The sequence below is a fragment of the Camelus ferus genome, chromosome 14 (assembly GCF_009834535.1).
Source record: "Camelus ferus isolate YT-003-E chromosome 14, BCGSAC_Cfer_1.0, whole genome shotgun sequence".
In the NCBI taxonomy this organism is placed as follows: Eukaryota; Metazoa; Chordata; class Mammalia; order Artiodactyla; family Camelidae; genus Camelus; species Camelus ferus.
Genome location: NC_045709.1, coordinates 3777163 through 3800331, shown reverse-complemented (window position 1 = coordinate 3800331; position 23169 = coordinate 3777163). Strand labels below are relative to the sequence as shown.

The 23169-nt window shown below is 43.2% G+C and overlaps 1 protein-coding gene across 3 annotated transcripts in view; it reads left to right on the top strand.

Annotated features, from left to right (window-relative positions):
* The window catches only part of VWA8 (von Willebrand factor A domain containing 8), a 294919-nt gene extending 276767 nt beyond the window's left edge, over positions 1-18152 (top strand). Inside the window, exons 41-45 of one of the 3 annotated variants that reach the window (XM_032496059.1) lie at positions 404-529; positions 2767-2925; positions 14069-14167; positions 15034-15272; positions 17305-18152. In XM_032496059.1, the coding sequence (XP_032351950.1) occupies positions 404-529; positions 2767-2925; positions 14069-14167; positions 15034-15272; positions 17305-17413 (732 nt within the window). In that variant the 3' untranslated portion in view covers positions 17414-18152. The remainder of the gene's footprint in view (positions 1-403; positions 530-2766; positions 2926-14068; positions 14168-15033; positions 15273-17304) is intronic. The other 2 variants (XM_032496060.1, XM_032496061.1) reach the window with 2 other exon arrangements.
* Positions 18153-23169: the final 5017 nt, after the last annotated feature.

Below are 23169 nucleotides of genomic sequence, written 5' to 3'. Positions count from 1 at the left end.
GTGCCTGCAGACGGTGTTAACAAGTTCAAGCTGATTATTTTGTTCCCTAATAAATTTTCTCTGAGAACCGTGACAGAAAAGCCACAAGAAATGCCACCACCGTTAATTTCCAGATTTTGCCTGTTTCTCCAGAGGTTCATTTGCATACCATTTCCCTACTCATGTGTGCTGTGCATTCATTTTATCATTCCATATGTTAAAACACTTATAATTGACAAAATCTCCACAAAGGGCCTTTATTTGTCAGCAGAGCAGAAACCAGTCCATTTATGAAAACTGTGTTCCTGCATAACCATCGCTTGTTGAAAAGATCCCTGGTGTGTTTCCTGTTATTCATGCATAAAATGTGTCAGGGATCCTGCAGAACTCATTACAAAAAGGCTTTGTGTTTGTGTCATTGTAGGCTAAAGGTAAAGAGAGACAGTGGCTAAGACACCAAGCTACTGGGGAACTAGACGATGCCAAGATCATTGATGGTCTGACTGGAGAAAAAGCCATCTACAAACGCCGGGGTGAGCTGGAGCCACAGGTGAGCCCTGGTGCACTAGGAGCCTGGGTCTGCAGTTGGGTCTTCTATACAGGCAGATGCTTTCTTGAGTTGTTGTCTTTGTCAGAACACCATCAACCCTAAATATGGCAACCAAGGAAAGCATTATGTTTTTTTAAACTAGGGAAAAAATAAACATAAATATTATACTGTTTATTGTATGAGTCAAGATCCCACTGTGAGTCAAGAAACACCAGGCACACTCAAAGTGAGCAATTTAGGGAACAGTTAATAAGAACAGTTAATAAGAAGACTATTTATAAAAGTAAGGGTGAGGTTTAGAAAATCAAAAAACAGACAGTGTGGTATCCCAGCAGCAAGGATCTGACCCAACTCTACGTCTAAAAGGGGAGAGGAGAGAGCACTTATTGGAACCCAGGGAAAACAGTTTTTGGAGAGGGCTGCCTGCCAGGAGCCATGCCCTTCAGTAGCCAGAGAGCCCACCCACGGGCCACAGCACAGAAGAGGCTGAAAGAACAAAGAACCCATCGTCACCCTTGGATCTCCTGCCAGGGCCGCCCATCAGCGGAGCCCACTGGAAGCCAGCAGCCGGGAGAGAAGCCAGTGCAGTGACACAGATCAGCTCCTAGGACATCGAGCAGGGTGCCCTGGAGGGAAAACCAAAGACATGTGGTGTCTGTGAATCCCAGAGGGTGTTGCGAGTGAAAACACTAGAGCAATCTTGGTGGGTTTCTATTGTTCGGTTAAAGATCTGTGTCCATCCTGTAACTGGAAAAATGCTTAGAAAACAAGGAATTTGCTCTGAAATAATTCTAATTATAGTGTGTAAAGTTTTAGACAGCCATAATATTAAAATATTTGCGATACCATGGCAATAAGGGGAAATACGGAACCTCTTTGAGGCTCTGTGACTTCTGTGTCCCTGAATAACCAGAATTGGTGAGTGGCCACTGTGAGCTGGGGGTGCAGCGACTGGTGGAGGGAAGAGAGCCGCGTACTCCATCTAAATGTTGATTTGGAGAGGATCCTTTAGTAGTTGTGGGAGTTCTTCTTTCTGTGTCATTGGTATGAGTCATCAGCTGCTTCCTTTAGTGACTCATCGTGGTCCACAAATGTGTGTAGATACATTTGAAATTGTGAGTTGTCATAGAAGTGTATGCGGCACTGTTCTTCATTTAGGCAGCCTCAGCGAACTTTTAAGAAATATACTGAATTTGCCGCCAACAACCATTACACTCTAATGCCACCAGCAATTTTCTTGAAGCTCCTAACTCTGCTCATTAGTTTTCATACATGTCACCAAGTGTGTAGTAACAGACTAATCTGGAATTTTTCTTCTTTTTTTCTTTGTAAGTAAAACCGACAAGCATACTTTCATTTTTAATCCCGCAAATTGGCGGGCCTGAGTCCAACATCAGGCCACAACTCAGAAGAGTTTCCCGTTTTAATTGACTGTTACTGCTAGACGGCAGTTCGATGCCACTTGCGTGGCTTTAACCGCCAGGAAAAGTGAAGAGAAGTAGCAATTCAGTAACAGGAAGGAGGAGGAAACTGAAAGCTTCTTAAAGACAAAGGACCCTGAAGAAAAATTTTCCTTCAGCTCTTTGCCAGACCACCCCTGCCTCCCCCTACCCCTCACATTACCTTGTTTTAGGAATCGGACCTCTCTTGCAGACTGTGTGGGAAATGATTTTCAGGTCACTGCAGAGCCAGTACAAGTCAAATTGCTGTGGGCTTCCAGAATAACTCCATCATGCTAGAGTAACTGACTCTAAGACGTGATGTGAAATTGACACGTGGGAGGTTATATCCTGCCAGATTATTATTTTTAAGACAACATCGGTGGGAGGGTATAGAGCTCAGTGGTAAAGCACGTGCTTAGCATGCACAAGGTCAAAATTTCCATCACTAGTACCTCCGTTAAAAAAATTAACATAAATAAATGAACATAATTACCTCCCCCCTCCAGGAAAAAAAAAACGAACATCAGCCTCAGGAAGGGAGTTTTACTAGACTAAGTTGGTGCTTAAAAGGACCATATTCCAAAAGGAAATCTTTCCCACATGGCCCCACTACCAGCACGAGTCTGAAATTCCATATACTGAAATGTAATCAGTAGACGCCTCCCTGCCTGCCAGGGCAGCCGGTGCAGGGCCGAGCCCACCGCTGATCCGCCAGCCTCATGGCCCGTACTCCAGAGCCCGTGCAAGCCCCCCCGAACAGTGGCCAGTGATGGTTTTCTGTTGTCCCTCCCTCAGCTGGGCAGCCCCCAACAGAAACCCAAGCGCCTGCGCCTGGTGGTGGATGTATCCGGCAGCATGTACCGCTTCAACGGCGTGGACGGCCGGCTGGAGCGCTCGATGGAAGCCGTGTGTATGGTCATGGAGGCCTTCGAGAACTATGAGGAGAAGTTCAAGGTAATGGCATGAGCTGAGGAGGATGGGAGCCATCCCAGCCCACACTTGCCCAGAGTCGGCCCGAGTTAGGGCATGAGGCCGAAACCTTCATCTTAACAGCTCATGTGTCAGCACCAAGAAAGTCAGCCTTTGGTCTTATCTGCTCTAATAATCAGAAAATGATAAGACCATCATTTAAAACCTATTTATAACAGAAGAAAGCACTGCACTTCCCAAGTTATATGATGTTAGCTATGATGGGAGGTGGGGAACAGTTACATAGAAGGACCAGAAGTCTCTCCCCAGATTTCTCAGAGCCACTGTCCTCATCCCAGTTCCTCCCCTCAACCCATTCTTGCCCCATCACCAGCCAGGCGGCTTCTCAAGGTTTGGAGTATGCCCTCAAAGTGCGCTGTCCCCAGCATGGCTTTGCCTCTCCACAGGTCGAGGGTCACACTGTAACAGACAGTCTGTCCAGCTGATGGGAAGGGCCTACCCTGGGAGGAATGCGGCTTCCCATTTAAACGACATCCATTTTGCTATTCCCAGTTTGCCCTTCCTCATCCTTCTGAGGTCTGAACTGAGAAGGGATGCCCCGCAGCATGTGTGACTGCCCAAGATGAGCCCATCAATCCGCCTTAATCAGCCACAGGGGCCCCGCACTCCTGGTCTTGACCAGAGCACATGACCTTGAACACAGTCACATGCCGTGTCATTATTATCAAAAGTTCAGTTGAGAGGAAGTGTGTACTCGCAGATGTGTGTCATGAGTACTCAGCCCACCCGTGCATATTCTAGACCACATTGGGCATCAAACACGTCCTGCAGAAATAGGCAGTCTCAGATCATCATCCAGTTTGACATCCCACCTGCACCTCAGGATTGCTGTCCTGAGTTGTGTCTATGCATCTTGATGGATACAGTGAGACAGAGATCGTGAAAGCCATCACTTCATTTACTCTGGGCCCACTTTTGAGGCTCCCAGAGTCCCTTGCATGAAGCTGGCCATGAGAGATTCCTTTTAGAATTAAGAGGTAGGAAAGAGGCCGCTCTAGTCAGTGCGTGCTGCTGAGGGGCGGGTTCCCCGGCTGTGCATGAGTACAGGATACAAATGCAAATAGGATATGAACTTGCACCCTGGGGAGTAGCGTTTCCCCTTGTGATTCATGAAGACCACGGATCTTCATGACTCCCTGTTGGATTTAGTTGCCAGGATGCTCAGAGCTAAAATCCAAGCCCTGCTGAGCCAACTCTGTCATGTCTTTCGGTTTACAGACTAGTGTTCAGTGTTTTCCTTCCCTTGACCCTCCCTCCCTTCAGATAAGTTTTTCTTGATTTTGGATTTTATTTTTTACTTTTTTGTTTTATGGGTTTCGTATTTTTTAATGTTTTAGATCCTTCTAGTATGAGGTGAAGTATCATTTTCTTAAATCACTTCGACCACTGATCAGCAGTGGATGGCTAGACAGCCAGTGCCATCAGTGTAAATCCCATGTGACATTTTGAAACCTTTGGGTTCTGCTAATGTTTATATCAGCCCATTCACCTCTCTTGTGGATCTTGAAGGTCAAGGCATCTCAGATCCCTCAGCTTGAGTTACATGAAGATTTTAACCCATCAAAGACCACGGCAAACTTACCACTATTAAAATTAGCATAGTCGTAGGTACTCCTAGGATGAAATTTTCAGTTAGGAAGATCTCTGTATCTTTGAGAGCAGAGCTGCTGTTATGTGAAGCTATTTTGTCTAGGTCTTTAGAAAGATTTATTAGAAGTTCACTCAGAAATTGGTTGACAGAGCTCCCTGGGACTGGGTAAAGGATGAGACAGAGGGCAGGAGGTGGCGAAGCTGACAGGGAGTTGGGAGAGCTCCCCCACCAGAGCCTGCGGGAAGATGGTGTGGTTGTCACGGAGCGTGTTCAATGTTTCACTGCATATCACCCGCAGGGAGACATATAGAGAGATTCATATTTGTCCAGTTCTCATTGCTGAAAGTCTGTCATCTGGAAGAAGGATTAGTAATAACGGAAATGTTGCACAAAAAAAAATAATGTCAAGGCAATCAGCATTTCACAAGATGTCATTTTGTTTTGTTTCTAACTGATAGTTAGACACCAAATTATTGCCATCTGACCTGCTGCATTTCAACTGAATTCAACAAAATCACAAATACGGGTTGAACACTTGCTAAGAGCAGAGTGCTCCTCTAGGTACACGGTTCCCTGCCATCCTTGAGCTTGTAGCCTCGTGAGGGAGACAGAGAAACCAATTGTGATAGAAAACTCAGTGAGGAGGCTGCAGTCACAAAGGTTCAACAAAGCATGCCTCTCAGACGCCCCGTAGGGGCCCCTTCCCCCGAGCAGTATTTGGTTGATAGCCTCCCCGACTGCCCCAACTGCCCTCCAGCTTCATCTGCAAAACCACAGAAATACTGATAAGAGACTGTAGTAATATGTAAAACTGACAAATCCAGTGAAAGTACAGCAAAACACCAAGATAAAATAACTTTTTTCAAGGCTTGAAGTAGCCTCATTATTTTTTTTTTTAAATTTTGGGTTTTTTTCAGTGGGGTAATACTTCATTTTGTATGCTATTTGATTTTTCACAGGAAGTACTTGAAGGGTTTTGGTTTTTCTTGTGCTTACACTCACTGCATTCACTACATACAATTTGTTTAGAACTTTTTTGGAAGCATAGAAAGTCTTACAAAACTTGTGCATTTAAATCTTTCCAACAAAAGGAGAAAAGCCTTAAGACTTCACCAAACAAGCTCTTTGAGGAAAAGTGGTACTTAGATGAGTGTCTGGAGGGACAGGGAAGGAGAGACAGGACAGGGAAGGACGGTGAGTCTGGTTCCTGCAACATTCCCCATTATGGACGTAGCCGTCAGAGCTGGGGTCACCTCGCAGGTCATTCCCTCCAGTTTCCTCACTCCTCAGACAGGAAACCGAGACCCAGAAACATTAAGCCCTTGGCCCAAAGTCGGAAGGCTGGTTGGAGACAGAGAAGAATGGAGCCCAGGACTCTTCTTCCTTCTGTTTTCCCTTTTATGTTTTGTTTTTCAACTTTCCCCTTTATTTCCCAGGTTTTTTTTTTCTTTTGAAAATTTTTAAATCTACAAAAAAGTTGAAAGAACTGTAAAATGAACACCCACGGGCCTTCACTTAGATTCACCAAGTGATACTATTTTCCCCTTGTTTGTTTCGTGTTTCTCTCTAAATATTTACTCTTTCCTCCTCTCTGATCCATTGGAAAGTAGGTTACAACTATCATCATACTTTATGTCTAAAGACTTTATTATGCTTCTCCTAAGAGTAAGGATGTTCCCTAATTTGACCTCAATACCATTATCACGTCTAAGAAAATTATCAAAAATGTCATAATATCTTATAATATCCAATCCACATTCACTTTTCCCAGCGATCCCAAAGGCTTATAACCCTGGGCTATGCATAGAATATAAACTATCCTAACAGTTTCTACTTATTTTTCCCCATATACTCTGGGATCCGGTCAATGTCCTCACCTTGTTTTTGGTTGGAGTGCCTTGTTAGCCTCTTCTCACCTGTGACAGCCTTTCCCCCCACTACCATTGCACTTTCCATGACGGTCACTCTCCTGAGTCCAGATTGTTTGTCTGGTAGCCTCCCCCTCATCCTGGATCTGTCTGGCTGCTGTCTCATTGTGCCCTTGACCTTGTCCCAACATCCTCTCTATTTCCACAGCTCCTAACAGGCTTTCTCCCGACAGCAGATACACTGGAGACGTCGTGTAATCTTCCCACCACCCCTGCCGACATCACCACGATTCTGAGTGGCCGCAGGCTACCCAGTCCCTGCTGAGTGGGGCTGGCCAGGTCTCCCTCGTGGAGGGTGGGCAGGTGGTGGGAGGGAGCCTACTGACACTCTGAGAAGTGGCAGTGCACCATTCACTCTGTTCTGTATCTTTACACAGTATGATCGTACTCAACTCATTTAATCTCTCTGTACTTTCATTCTCTCATTTGTGAAGGAGGCACAAGGACTAGGGACACCTAACCGAAGTGTGTCACTTACTCCACCGGGATAAGATGATGCACGAACAAGTGACAGTTCTAGGAGCTCTTAGTGGAAAACTTACATTCCACAGCCCCCCGTGGCATCCCGTGTGTGACTTTAGGAATTCAGTCATGTGCCCTGAGACTTCTCACTTCCCCAGTTCCAGACAGTTCTTAATGTTATCTTCCTGCAATATTCCCTTCTTTGTAAAGGTATCTAGTCTGCATTTGCTTTGAAACCGTCAGAAGCCACTGGCGTGGCCCAGAGAGCTGGACTCTTCCCTAAAATCTCTCTTGGCATCAGCTTTGTATTTTCTTTGGCTTGGGCTCAACCCCTAGGCTCTGGGTCATTGGAGTCCAAGTCCAGAAGGCTCATTTGGAGTCAGCCTCCACTTTTATTCCACCTTGGCGTGACTCATGCCAAACCACAGGGGCCCTTGAGCAAGAATTACTGAGAAGGGAAGGTAATTCAGTGGCAGAACACATTTCAAAGGCATCTGGAGTTTTTTAAGTTTCTCATAATTGTTCTACCAACTGAATTCCACTGTTCTCAGAAACAGCATTTACAGTAGGCTTGAGATAGAAGCAGCATTATTTGCCAATAATCAGCATAAAGTCCTCTAATCTTATAATCAGCAACATTTTTAATGGTCACGTAGCACGTACCCACTGGCGTGAAAAGTGGAATGGTAACGGTCCTGCGAACCAGTTCATTTAAGGCAGGAAGCTTTTTTTTTCCTTTACCTTCATTCCAGTTTTTCCCTCTTGACTTCTTCAAACCCCTAGGAATGTTTTCACTGTAACCTTAAAGTGGACCTCCTTTTCAAAAGCTCTTAATGGCTTATTTTTTTCTTCAGAGTATTCAATGACATCACAAGTTAGGTGACTGTTTCTCCACTGAGCACCCAAGTGGGTGACACCAGAAAACAGAGTTATTGAGTTATGGAGAAGTTGGACTTTGAAAAAACAAAGCCTCAAATTTATTGTTTCTATGGAGACATAGGAGCCATATTCTAAGCCATGGGTCCCTAACAGTGTAAAAGGAGCCCTTGAAGGACGTTGGAGGGCGAAGGTCAGTGGGCAGTGCTTTTTACCCCTTCCAGCCTCCATCGCCAGTTCAACCAAAATAATTCTTCGTATTTTGATATTGCATGATGTTTCACAATCCGGGATTTTGTGCAATATTTCATTTGGAGAAAGAGTTCCACTACCTAAAATTAAAAAATTTAGAATTAGGAAGCCACTATTCTAGGGCCAATGCTGGATTGTTATTGCTCATAGACTCCGAGGGTTTTGTCTTTGGAAAAGGCTTCATCAGTCCTCAGTTAGATTTAGATGATTCACTCCCTTGACAAAAAGAAACAAGGCATAGGTGTTCCTACAACTAAGTAGAGTGGACTTTTTCTTTCCATTTCTTGGGTGTGCCATTGAATTTTCATAGCGCCTTGGGAGCAGAAATCATCTTAGAAGTTATTTTCACCAACCTCTTTGTTTTAAGATGAGAAAATCAAGATCCAGAGAGGGTAAGTACTTTGCCCAAAATCACACAGCTGGACTGTAAAAAGCCAGGATGTCTGACTTTCTCTTCAGGGCCTTTCCTTAGTTCATGTTTTATCCCTTTTTCTTGCAGCCATCTTATTTCTGCCCAATCAGTGTATTTACAAAACTATAATTTAGGAGCAAATGTACTATTTGCGCAAAGTACTCTATCTTCTCTTACCCTTAGCAGTGTCATCATCCAAAGGAGGTATAACAGACAATACTTTTCTCAAAGATATCTTGGTCAGAATGGCTGGGTAAACTCCCAGAAGGATGTGGGAAGATAGAATTCACAAACCAGCATGTGCTGGGAAAATTCCTTCAATCAAAAACTTAGTTCAGTATCTGTAATTCACCTTTTCCTGATGCCTCGGGAATGTTTCACACATTTAGAAGTGGAAAACCATCATCCTGTCAGGCTCAGGCTTGGAATAAATTCTTATTGCTACTTGGAGGTAGGACCAAAGAAGGGTGTGCAGACTTCTCTGAATCCATTCAAAGTTAAACAAGAATTCAGAATTGACCCAATTGTTGATGTGGAAGTATCGGCTAAACCAACCATTCAAAAATCTTACGTAGAAATTAGGAAGTAGCGGAGGGGAGAGGGACTAGTTAGGGAGTGGTTATCTCTGTGCAGTAAAAACATTGGATTTAGAGCCAGAGCACCTTGGTTTGGATTCCACCTCTGCCAACACTAGATCTCTGACCTTTAGAAAGTCTGTTCATCTCTCCAACCATCAGTTTCTTAATTTGGGAAATGATGTTAATAATTCCCACCCCGAAGGTGTGAAGAGAATCAAAATGAAATGAAATACAGAGAAGCACTTTGTAAACCATAAAGAACAGTACAAATGTTGACATTATGCTCATTACATGGATTGTCCTATCCTTTCAGTGACCCTCTGAGGGTTGGTGAAACAGAGATTACCCCTACTTGTCAGAAAGGTTAAGTGATTTACAAGCATACAGTGTTAAAGGTCATCTAAACCAGCATTATTTACAGGGTAGAAACAAGATTTGAAGGGGTTAGGTGACTTGCCTTAGGTCAAAAAGCTTGTTAATGTCAGAGCTAAGCCTAGAATCCTTGACCTTCAGGACGTTGTTCTCTTCAGTTGACTTCTGTATGAAGAGAGGTTAACTAACTAATACTACAGACTGTTGACTAACAACCTAGAGTTCTGTGGCCACGCCTCTTGACCTTTTAAATCATACATTTATCTTCTAACCCTTTGCCGCCTGCTGTCAGCAATGCCACCTGAGAATGGTGTATTTGTATGTCTGGAAGGAGATTAGAATTTCACACATCATCAGCATTCCAAAAAAATGATTATCCTTCCCAACAGAAATTTAAACAGAAATATTTTCATGAAAATGCTAATAGCTCTTTGTTCTAAGCAAAGCTGTCTTTGCCGTCGAAGTATTTTAAATCATCCTTCTAATTGGATGAAAAATCTTTGTGTCTTGGACCAAAACTCAGCACTTGTTTTCATTTGTCATACCTTTTTCTAAATGAATGAGGTTTTCAAAAGAAAATTTAGCAAAAGGGCATTTAAACAAGTTTCTAAAGCAGGAAAGTATTAGAATTGGTCTTCGCTGGTTGCGGTTTTTCTTTACTGCTGTGGTGTAATATTTATGTTGGATGTTAAATATGAAACTCCACAGAGATTCAGGGATGCTCTGAAAAGTGGAAAAATCATGATCAGAAAAATGCTGAGCTACTCAGAAAAAGTTATGCTCTAGATGTTAGGTGGTTGATAAGGACAGCGCGGTTCTTGTTTAGTGACTCCTGTGACCCGTCCCTAGAAGCTTGCTTGGACCCTGTCGGGTCTGATGTGACAGTGGTCACAGCAGGACCTAGGCTGGGTGAATGGCAGAATCCGGAGTTAGAAACAGAAATGGAGACGTTGATATACTTTTTCCTTTAACCCAGACAGTTTTGAGGACTAGCAAATTACTCTCTGTAAAATGTGTTGGGATCCTTGGGGAGCAGATACTAGATAATTATAATCCAGAAGGATTGTTTTTAATGGAAGCTTCAAATGATCTACAGTAACACTGGGGAATGCTCCCATTTGGATGGATTTTGAATTCCTCTCTTGCATTTTATTTACTTTGGGCACAGCAGACTCCCCAAGCCCATCTGGAAGATGAGAGCCAGAGCCTGCAAACCATTTTATAAGCCTGATCCTGTCCTTTAGATGTGTCTTCTCAGCCTTTGCTGTACTAATGAGGCACAGATAAAGGGAGATCCTTCTGCAGATTGCACTTTCCTTACCACATATTGGGGGGGGAGGAGAAGAGGGAAAAAAGGAGGGAAGAAGATAGGGAGGTCTGCAACCTACCTCACTTTAACTCCTTTGCCTGAAATAAGTGTAGGATGCTTTTTTCTCTTGGGCAGAAAATTAAATATAGACGATAGGTACGTAGACTCACGGAATGATAGATGGGTTTGGGACTGAAATGTTTCTGGAGTGTTGAATCTATCAGTATCTCTTTTTGATAAAGAGCATCCAACAACTCATTTGACTGCTGTTTAATAATCAACTAACAACTTTTTTCCCTTTGTGGTAACCGGTTAGGTCGACCCTGTAAGCAGACCACATGGTCAAATATTTATTTATACAGTGTCATCTGTTGTCATCTGATTAGTAAGAACTTTAACCATCAGTCAAAAAGGAAAAGTTTAATACATTCATAGCCCTCTCACCTCAGGCAAGTAAGAGAAACCCACTTCCGTTTCAAGGAGCTGATCTTATCCCCTCATGTGCAAGATGGCCGTTCTGTAGGATGGCCCTGGTCAGCTCGTAGGGTTCCAGAAGCAGTTGTGCAGCTGTGCTGAGTTACACTAACCATGAGCATCAAGGAGAATGGTGACTGATGACCTTGGGGCATCCGAATCACTGGTGACCTTTAGGGGGACAATTGCAGTGAAATGTTTGTGGTATAAGAAAGAGAAAGAGAAAGAGATTCTGATGCCCAGGGCCATCTCGGTTAGGATGCTTCTGCCATCACTCTCTCCCAGGCTTCTTCACTCCTCCCTGTGTCTTTCTCCCATCCCCTCCCCAGGGAGGATGCTCCCCAGGGCTCTGTTGAAGGGGTCCACTTCTCCTTTCTCTCTACGCATTTGCCCTTCACAGTTGCACTTTCCCCTCCTGGGGATGACAGCCACGTCTCTGATGACATGAAATAGATTTCTTCTCTGATGCCCCCCGGCCAAACGCACAATTCCAGCATGTCTGAAATGGAACACATCTTCCACAAATTACCCAACTACCTTCTGACTTTTTATTTTTGCCTAAAAATCATCTTAACAGGAATTTTTCTATTTTTCATTTTAAATATAATGGTTTCAGTTGTGTGATGGGTTGGGTTTTTTTGTCAGCTAGCTCAGGCTAGCCACCAATTCTCACATGAGTGCCCAGAGGAAAAAAAAAAAGCCTTCCAGCTTCCAAACAGCTTATTTGTAAAAGAATGTAGCCCACATGGGAAAGGAAAGCTTCTTAACGCTTCAACTTGCCTGCCAACTCTCTTAAAGCATTTTGGCAATAAACACACCAGGCACACTCATAGATACTAAAATGCATTAATATGAATAAGATACAGCCCTGCCTTCAAAGGAATCACCAGTTAAAAAGGAATAGACATGAAAAGAAATCATTGCATTCCTCCTCAACACCTAAAGTACTGTTCTGCACATGGTAGATGTTCAAAAGACAGTTACTGATTGATGGTCCATTGGTGATTCTTAAGCCTTTTGACCCATGACACTCCAAGTAATCCCTAAAATTTTGCCCTAGACCTAAAACAGAGAATTTTCTTTGCAGACTCCGCAGTTGCCCAGACACCATGAGGTCTATTCTAATCTTTATATCGGCATCACAAAAATTCTTAGAGGGAGGTGGGAGGGGAGAAGGGAATTTGGGGGGCAAACCCCACGATTGCAGAGAACCATTTTGGCCCAGTTATAGTTGCCTCAGTTCCCAAGCTTCTTTCCAGATCCTGTAAAAATGCTGCACCCTACTCTCAGCTCCAGCCTTTCCTCATCAGGCAGGACTACATTGTATGCATCGTGTGCATTATAAGACAGAGAATTTAAAAGGTGTTTCTTAAACTGAAAGATTTATCTCATGCATTTTTAAATAGAAAAGCAGATTATAAAATCACATGGTCGACGTTAATCCATTTTAGTTAAAATTGACGTTAATGCAGATGTGCATGTGTATGAACGTGCAACCTCTTACACATAATTGAAAAGAAATTAAAACATAGGAACTTATACAAGAAAAAACATTAATGGGGTGGATATAGCTCAGTAGTAGAGTGTGTGCTTAGCATGCACGAAACCCTGCCCTGGTTCAATCCCCAGTACCTCCATTAAAAAAAATACATACATATATATAATTACCCCCCCAATAAATAAATAAACAAACAAACAAACAAACAAACAAACAAACAAATTAAACATTAACAGACATTATCTTTGAGTAATGGTATCATGGATAATTTTACTTTTTTTGTGCTTTTCTGGAATTTCTACAGAGCGTATGTTTCAGTTTTGTGTTCAGAAAAAATAGATATGTATTAGTTTTCTATTGCTATGTAACAAATTACCATAAACATAGCTTCTTCAAGTAATCCCTGTTTATTAAGTCATAATTCTATAGTTCAGAAGTCCAGGCAGGCTCAGCTGGGTTCTCTGCTTAGGGTCTCATGAGGCTGAAATCAGGATGTCAGCGAGGCTGGGCTCTTACCTGAAGGCTCTGGGCAGGGATCTGCTTCCAAGCCGACTCAGATTGTTGGCAGAATTTGGTTCCTTGCAGTTGAGGAACTGAGGTCCCTGTTTCAGTCCATGCTGGCTCTCTGGCAAGGTCACTGCTACACGTGACTCTTGGGGCCTTGCCCTGTGGTCCCGGCCATCTTAGCCACATGTCAAATCACCCCACACTTCAGATCTCACTGTCTTTCCCTTCTACTAGCAGCCAGAAAAAAACTCTACTGTTTAAAGGTGTGGGTGATTAAATCAGGTCCACCCAGATAGTCTCTGTTTTGATCAACTCAAAGCCAACTGATTAGTAACCTTAATTTCATCTGCAAATCCACTTTTGCCTCATAATATAACATAATCATGTATGATAGTTCATCATATTCACAGGTCCTGACCACACATAAGAGGGGAGGATTATTTAGGCTGTGTATATAGCAAGGGACAGGAATCTTGAGGACCACCTTAGAATTCTGCCTACCACAGTGTGTGTGTGTGTGTGTGTGTAAGTGTGTGTGTAAGTGTGTAATTCTTTTAAACTTTCCCCTGAAATTTTAGAATGGAATTCTTGGTAGCCCCTAAAGCCCTCACCAGAGTTTCTGCCTCCTTCTAGAAAGCAGAGATCACACAAGGATGGACAAGAAGTGAAGGAGCCTGGCATTTTTCTTGTCTTTATTGATAAACACAGATACATCTCTCTGCACTGCAACATGGCCATATGTTGAGCAATTCTGAGCAGTAACAGACCAAAGACTTAAAGACTTGTGGATCCAATGACAGTTCTTTAGTGGACAGAAGCTTCTAACTCTCTGATTCTCTTGCCTGTAGTATGACATCGCTGGACACTCTGGAGATGGCTACAACATTGGTCTAGTCCCCATTAACAAAATCCCCAAGGACAATAAGCAGAGACTAGAAATTCTGAAGGTAAATACATTCAGTTACCTCTTTACTGTGAAAACTTCCACCAGATTAGGTAAAGTACCTTCTAGTCACCGAGCAGATTCACTGAGGAAGCAGCAGATATGGGGCGGGGGTAGGGGGGAGTCTTTCTGTTTCACAAACATTTAAGCATTAAAGTAGAAAAACACTTACGATTCCTACATTCCTTTTCTACACCATATAAAATTTAAACTTTGTTCCCTACATATTTGCAAGGTACTCAGGATTATATCCGGATTCTACGATGTGGGTCCCCATCTATATCCTGTATATTTCTTCTCAGCCCCTGGATATTTCAGAAGGAAAAGAATGACTGACCCCTTTAGGAGTACTCTGGAACCCTAGTTTTATGTATTAGTTTTTTTCTAATGCTGATACAGTTTCACATACTTAGATCTACTTACTGTAGAAACACACCACGATTTTAAAGTAAATTTCTTCCATTGCTGTTGATGTAAGTACAGTGTTTAGGATTATAGCTTTGTTTATTGGAAACTCAACCCATTCCTTATTTTTTCCCTATGTCGTCTCCATGCTCTAGGATGATACCAAGTTTCATATTTTCTTCCATCTTCTCACTTTAAATGATAGCTTGGGCTTTAAAAAGCAGTGCCAACTTGGATAGTTTTGTAACATTTCCTGTTTTTAATGCAAAGTCTTAACCACTTACAAATATCACTGTGGACTGTTGTCACTCTAAGGTGCAAATTAATAGAACTCACTCAGAGACTTCTTGTTCCTGTGTAATCATTGGTATTTGTGCTTTCTCATTGTCAATAGAAAGAATTACCATGTTTGTGAAAAAAGGAGTTTCTCATTCATGACTTTTGTGCAACGTCTAATTCCCCTAGACGATGCACGCCCATGCTCAGTTCTGCATGAGTGGGGACCACACATTAGAGGGGACAGAACACGCCATCAGGGAAATCGCCAAAGAGGAAGCTGACGAGTATTTCGTCATCGTCTTAAGTGACGCGAACCTGTCACGATACGGGATACATCCTGCCAGGTTTGCCCAGATCCTGACAAGCAACCCTCAAGTAAATGCTTTTGCCATTTTTATTGGATCTTTAGGTGATCAAGCAACCAGGTGAGTGTCATCTCAGGATACAGCAAAGGGCAGATACGGGGATGCTTGAGTACCTGACACCTGTCATTTCATGGGCTTCCTGTGGTGAGGGGCACTGGGGGAGGTGGAGGGAAGACAGAAACTAGGGTTGCTGCCCTCAGGCAGCTGACAGTCTAGGTGAGGGATGTCATGGTCTAGCTAATGCTTTGATGAGCAATAACACTTTTAAGTTTTTAGTCTTCGGTTTACCTTGAAACTAACCAACAATAAAGCATATAGCAAACTGATTTGTCCACCAATAAATGAAACAGTATTTTATACATTTCGCCCTTTCACATCAAGGCGTCAAGCTCAGTTCTATTCAGTTCACGTTCAAATCATATTCAAAGCAGCGCACATTTTACTATTTTCCCCACGTCAGAGATTGGGGGTGTGTGTCTATGTATTGTATGTAGGCAAATACACACATATATGTAAATGATATGTAATCTGTGTGTCTACATATACACAGACACATACATGTAGACACAGACAGATGATCTTCCTTCTTGTATTTCTCCCTCCATGTATATATAGTTAAGATGCTACACTAAATACACTGAATATTCAGTAGAGAAATTTATGATCAGATAAAAAATACCATTGTGGCTCATCTGAAAGGAGAGCCTTGGAAACACTTTCTTTTCTGAAACACCCTGACACTGATCTTTCTGAATTACAAACAGAAAGAGCTCATGTTTTTTCTCTGCTTAAAGTACTTGTAAGAAGCAGAAAACACAAGTGAAAGTGTGTCTGTCAAAGGAAAGAAGAAATCCTGCCCAAAACACTAAAGGCCACGTCCCTCTTGTCACTCCACCTCTTTTCCCTGTCACGCCCTGGGGGAGAGAGTCCTGTACAGACCAGGAAGTGGCTTAGTGTCCAAAGTGCTGGCACCTTTTTCTCTTTCTGCCCCCTTCGCCTTGCTGCAGGACTGCAGAGTGTGGTTAAGAAGAGACCTACTATCATGTAATTACAGTCACTTTATTACAGCTGACTTTGCATTTTTCTCAGTTCCGTGCATTAGCCTCTTTGAGAACTTCCATGTCCTCGAACACAAACCATGCCTTTTCCCCTCAGATTTTCTTCAGGTCCAGCCCAGTATTCATCGGGGGGAGCAACTCAACAAATCCCAGTTGAGCTGAAATAGCTATTTTGTCTTTCTAGTGAACAGATCCTGTTTGAATACTTAAGAAAGCACAATAATACCCTTGTGGTTTCCTAGGGAAATGATCCAACATCCACTGGCAAAAGATATGTTGCGGAATTAGCTGGTCTACCGGGCATGCCAAGTGTATGATACTACACAGGATGGTTGACTTTTATTAAATGTCATTCCAAAACCAAACTTTGCTGGCACAGTGAAAGGAGGCGTTCTTTTGGATAGCACTGTGTCTTGTACTTTTCTTGTCTCCAAAAATGGCCCTTTGTTCCAAGTGAGAAATTGGCCTTTAAAAAAATTTGTCATAAGCCTGGACAACCTCAGTGTCATCGAAGCAGCAGTTGCATAAGTCAGATTACATTTCACATTGTATTATGTGGGAGGGAAAAGAGAGAGAGAGAGAGAGAACCACTTGGGGTTTGGCTGGGCGACATTTTTCGAGGCCTGTTATATCTAAGGCAGGAAAAGCAGTTCGAGGGACAGTGTGAGGCAGACACTTCCCCTGGATGCAGGTGAGCTGACCCAGCTTGGTCCCTAGGGCTCTGTGCTGTCACGGGAATATAAAATACCAGGAAATGACAGGAGTAACGGGGAAATTTTTTTCTTTGCAAATTTGCTGATTTTCCCACTGAAAAGACCTTTATTTCGGCCCGCCGCTTTCAGCATGGCTCTCCCTGTTCCTTTTCTGAGCCTCCCGTTGCCTGGTGACCGCCGATTCAGCTGCAGGCAAGGTATTAAAAAGTAAAAACTTCCTTTCTGAAGGAACCGTTAGGATGCTGTGGTTTGCAGAGGCAGGAGGTGGAAGGGGAGCCCGGATTTGCAATGGTAATTTTCTTCCCCTGTCCATCCTCACAGGCTTCAGAGAACTTTACCAGCTGGCCGGTCTTTCGTTGCCATGGATACCAAGGACATCCCTCAGATCTTACAGCAGATTTTCACCTCCACCATGTTGTCCAGTGTTTAAGAAGTGCCCTCGACCACCCTGATGACCCTGGGATTTGAAATCAGATCCAAAGAAAGAGTATTCTGAAGAAAACGTCTCTAAAGTGCACCCATGAGATGGCGGGGCTGATGCTGGCATTCTCGGGCCTCCTGTACTTGCTCAGTAATCGGCTTTCAGAGAAGCGGCCAGAGGGAGGCCTGTGCACAGAAATCTACAACCACTGACGGGTTTACCAGTCGTTAGAGAAAGCGAGTTGCCCTGCGTTTTACGAAAGTTCAGGGTTAAACGAAGATGGTTTGAGAACTATGGGGCGTGGTCTGTTTCCAAAAATCTGAGGGAAAGAGAGTACCTTGATTTTACCTTAACACATCACCTGGTCACCTACGATAATTAAAGTGACACCATCAAAATGAGCCTTCGAAGCCACATTCTGACCCTGAAATCCAGATCTGGGCAGACCCACCCAACCAGCTTCTGTTCAGTAATTATTTTTATTTTCTCCCTGACTCTGTATTGCCCAACAAACAATGATTCTATAGTATTTAACCCACTGAGAAGTCCTGTCAACAGCAATATTTTATAAAAGACTAGGTTTTCTCAGTGATGTCATTTTCTTAGCCAAAACCAAAAGGAATCAGAAGATCCTTGGAGCGCATCCTTTCCTACGTGACTTTTAAAAGGCTTTTCAAATAATAAAGAGCAAATGTCTTATTCTGCATGCTGCTAGGAGTGGAAAGGGTAAAGGATGTCTTGCCTCGAATTTCCTGTTTCTTCTCATTCTTCAGTGCTTCTCAAAGTTTTCATACTACTCCATTTTGGTGTCCAAAACGTCATGCTCAAAATAACAAATGTTTATGTTTTTACTTAAAGCAAAGTGAAAACAAGGCAGTATGTTTGAACTAAATGATAACTGGAGATTTCTTTAGCTGTAAATATATGTATACACACACACACACACACCATATATGTGTATACACACCATATATGTGTGTATATATGTATGTATATATGGTGTGTGTGTATATATATATATTTAAGACTTGTTTTTTTTTTTCAAAGTGTACCTTATCTCCCTCCACCTCTCTTGGGCTGACCTTTACTTATCAATAGGCTCAAGTCATTTTTTTTCAAATGCTCAGCGGAAGTCAGTCTCTCTCCAACCATATAATAAGTTTCTCTTCATCATTCATGTCCAAGTCCGAAATGCCAGGGGCACCAGTGTGTGTGTGCTTTCTAGTGACGACTTGGAAAAACTAGTCTTGTTAATAACATTACCTGAGTCACCCATCCATAGTGGAACTGTACGGATTCATTTCATTTTCATGAATTATATCAAAGAAGAAAAGATGACACTCATTTGTCTCACCGCCCCATCTCCCTGCCAACTGTCAAAAAAATAACAGCAATCAGATTTCCAGTGCAGGATTACCCAGTGAATTTGCGTGGCTTGTCTCGTTTCTCTAGACAGACACTTGCTCTGTGTACTGAATCGTCTAATGATGCAAACAACTTCAATCCAACCAGAACCTTCAGAAATGTAATTGCATGAATAACAAAAAGTACTACTAATAGTAACAATGAGACAGTGACTGACTAGCATTTACTGATGACTGTGTACAGGTGTGCTCAGTGATTTCATACATCATTCCAGTCCTAAAACAATGCATGTAAATGTTTTTAATCTCATTTTACAGATAAGGAAAGTGAGACTCAGAGAACTTAAGTCACTTTCTCAAGATCCCCAATATGAGACTATTGACTAACTACCCACTGTACTGGTAACATTCTCATTTTACCAGTGAGGAAGCTGAGGCTCACAGAAGTGTGAGGGAATCAGCTGCACTCACAGCCAGGCAGGGGCAGAGCTGGCCTGGGCTGTCCCTTCTCTTGCTTCTTTATTCTTGCAAACCTAGACATCGAGCTGTTGGTGCTTTTTTTTTTCCTTCCTCCTTCTGCAAACTGACCACAGTTCTTAGAGCTCTCGTCTCTTCCTGGTCCCCCAACACCCTCTGCACGACGTGAGCGCTCACAGGAGGGTGTGGGAACCAAGGACACAGGACACTGCCGGAGGGACCCGTCTATCCACTCCCTCCAGGGCACAGCAGCGAATTAAGGAAGTGCCCGTCCAAGTGGCAGCTTAACCCCTAGGGACCCCCCTTTGCTGGAAGGTCACAGCCCCTGAAAAGCCTTTGGAAGCTGAATCCAAGAGTGATTGACGGAACAGCCTTTTCACAAATCCTCCCCACGGGTAGCTGCCTGAGTAAGCAGAAGACTTTTTTTTTTTAACATGGAAAGAATGTTCTCAAGTAATTTAATTTCCCTTTCCCCACTGGCCAGACATCCTTTGCAAAAGTTATTTTTAAAAAACATATAGCTCCTGGCTTTTCTGATTTGTAAAAGAGAAGGGTAGTGGGGGAGGGGCGTAGAGAGCGAGAAGATGCAGGGTTATTTTCACTTCTTGCAATACCTAAGGAGCTGTGCTTTTATTATTCAAGGTACTTAATTATAGGCCACTCCAAGCTGTTCCCAGACCCTTCTCAGGGCCAGGACATTATAATAAACGCATTGTGTGCCTCGGGGGATTCCACTGAAGGCGTCTAAACCCATCCTGGTCTCTGCAGTGAGCCCGCGTAATGCTGAGAAGGTTCATTGTTATCCTGAGCAGCCAGGAGGAATGAATGCCCCAAATCGTCACTGTAGATGATGTGTTTTCTCCCTGGAATCCTTTGTGTGCTCCAGCAAAGTGACCTCATCCTACACGGGGGCAGCCCGAACGCAACCACAAGAAGTGGTTCGGAGCAGGAGCACTCGAGCCCAGTACCCATTTGGAATGAATCCTGTAATTCTGTCCATTACACCCTTCCCTGTGAGCTGTCAGGCGGAGACATCCATCAATGCCAGCGAGGTTCTCTCCAAACAAACTCTAGGGCTTTGAAAGGCGTTTAGAAGTATTGTTTTCCATGAACAGCATTGTCAGTGTTCCTGAAAGGCAGCTCCGGACGCTCCAAACGCTCCGTCCACCTGGCTCCTTCCTGTGCCTGTCAGATCAGCCCAAATGAAATTCCTCAGGGAACAGAGCAGGGACCAGGGGAGCAGGAGGAATAGCTGCTTATTCATTGCATTTCTCTGTCTTTGTTTCCAACAATCACAATTATAAGAGATATTTCACAAGTCTAAGCTGGTATCTCATGTGCCTACAAAGTTTTTCTGGAATTGCATCTCAGGAATAGTCAAATGTCCACTTGTACTTAGTAAATTGTACATAGTTTCTTCATCTTATTAAGAAATAAAATGTCCACTTTAAAAAAATTATTCCATGAGGAGTTCAAGATTTGCAGATACAAACTACTATATATAAAACAGATATTCAAGTTTCTACTGTACAGCACAGGGAACTCCTTTCAGTATCTCATAGTAACCTGAAAAAGAATGTGAAAAGGAATATATGTATGTATATGTACGACTGAAACATTATACTGTACACCAGAAATTGATGCAACATTGGAAACTGACTATACCTGAATAAAAAAAAAATTATTCCAACCAATTAACCTATATGGCTTTTCAAAATACTTATATGAAGAATCTAATTGGCTACCCATTTCTGGCCAGAATTATATCATAATGTTCTCAGTTGCCTTTCCTTTACCTTTTTTCTAAGGCTTGCTGTGGCAAAAGTGCTCCAGGTAATGGGAAGTAATTCCAGTGTTCCATCTTGTTACAGTGGGAGGAACTCCAGACTCTAGGTAGAAATTAGTCAGTAGGAGGGACGTTCTAGACACTGTCCAGCCATTAACTCCCTGGGTAAACTTGGGCTTGTCACTTGTGGGTCTCGATGGCTTCATCTGTGAATTAAAAGGGTTGGACAGAATGATCTTTAGGGCTGAAGTCCCACGTGCCTTCATCTCATCCAGTGAACTGACTCTGTCCCTCGTATGTCTTACAAAGGACACATCAATCCAGTGTATTTTTATCTCAGCCCCACACACATTTTTGCCCTGATGGTACAGAGGATTTTGGCCCCTGTGTCAGCTGCCCTAGCTAAAAAATGTTACTGAATAAGCATTCTTAAAAGTTACTTAAGTGTCATTAGAATTGGACAAGAAGGGCTTTAGCTGGACAGATATGTCTGTTGGATCTAGATTCACAAGATTTCTGCCCACTTCTGTCTCTTGCTTTGCATTTTGCTGCCATGAAATCAAATTTCATATCTGCTAATCTGCACGGTGGGATCAAAAAGGATCAGGAATTGGAAAACTACTGCGTGCCAGGAGCTGACCTTTGGGTCGCGGCTGAACAATGCACAATTGTGTACGTGTTTTTTTTTTTTTCTTAATTGTTAAATCCTGTAAACAAAAATCTCCTCCAGAGGAGAAAAAAAGTGCTTGCCAAGCAAACTCTCAAGATGAGAGTGATTTGACACTCCTTATTTGAGACTAAGCACTGTCTGGGGCTTTCCCCTTCAAACAGAGACCGCATCTGTTCCAGCACAGCCGTGCATTTGGAACTCCAGGGTTACATAATTTTAAAACTGAGTGGCACTTGTGGAATTTGGCCACTCAGAGCAAAGTATAACACTCTTTTAAGGTGGTTTGGGTCCAGAAGGTGGCAAGAACGTCATGTTCTGCTCTCAGAAATTTCATCAAGGGACCTGTCAGCACTAAAGAGCATCAGCTACCATGTGTGGTCCTCACCCTTCCCCACCCCCACAGCCTGCGTCCCCAGCAGGTGCCAAAGGCACCTTGACTCTCCCCTCTTCTCACAGGCTTCAGTGAAAGGGCTTTGGAGCTGCCAGCTCTTCCCCCGTAGGAACAACCAGAGTATTTGTCAATAAACTCTCACTCCAAAGATGGTAGGAATGATCCTAGAGGAGTCTCAGAATATTCGGATTTATTGAATTGCATGCAGCTCTGAAGCATTAGTAAAGGTAACTGGAGCTTGACCTGGAGACGGAAAGACACGGTGCTTGAACATCCCAAAGCAAGTTTGTTCTGTGGCGAGAAAGTAATGAGCCTGTCAAGAGTCCTTTGTTTAATTGGGTCTCATGATGTCATGCTTGAAGCCTTCCTCATTGAAACTTGAAGAAAAGTAAGTGTATATACTCAGGACATTAAGCTGGATTTTCAAATGCAATATATTTATATTAAATACTGATGCCGATTTAATGAGACTGACCATTTCTTCATTCCGGAACTAATCATTAAGAGGTCCTCCGTCGTCTGGCTCCAGGAATAGAGTGAGTCTCCACAAAGCTAGGTGGTCCATCTCCTTTCACAGAAGATTTTCTGCGGGATGGGGGATGGGGAATAGCTCAGTTGCAGAGCGCATGCTTAGCAGGCACGAGGTCCTGAGTTCAATCCCCAGTACCTCCATTAAAAAAAAAATTTTTTTTTCTGGAAATTTAGCCCTGAAAACACTGGCCCAGAAAGGAGCCCTGGGCCCACTGGAAATAAATGGCAACTTGGGGGAAGCAGCCTGTGGTCCAGTGGTGGCCTTGCCTCCTGGGGACAGTTCCCATCCATCCTAGGGCTGGTGAGGAATCTGAGGGTCCCTGCAGCGAGCCAGAATGCCCAGATTCCAGGGTGTATGCACACAAGATAAAAAGGGCAGATGACACTGGGTACCTGAGAAGGCCTAAGGCTTCTTTAATGGACACTTGGGTTGGGAAATATAGCTGTTTGGTTTGCAGTTAACAAAGAAATGGTCTTTATCCGAGAAGTGTCCTTTAGAGCTTTCGAACAGCTCTTTTCCCAGCAGATAGAATACGCATGTCTGTC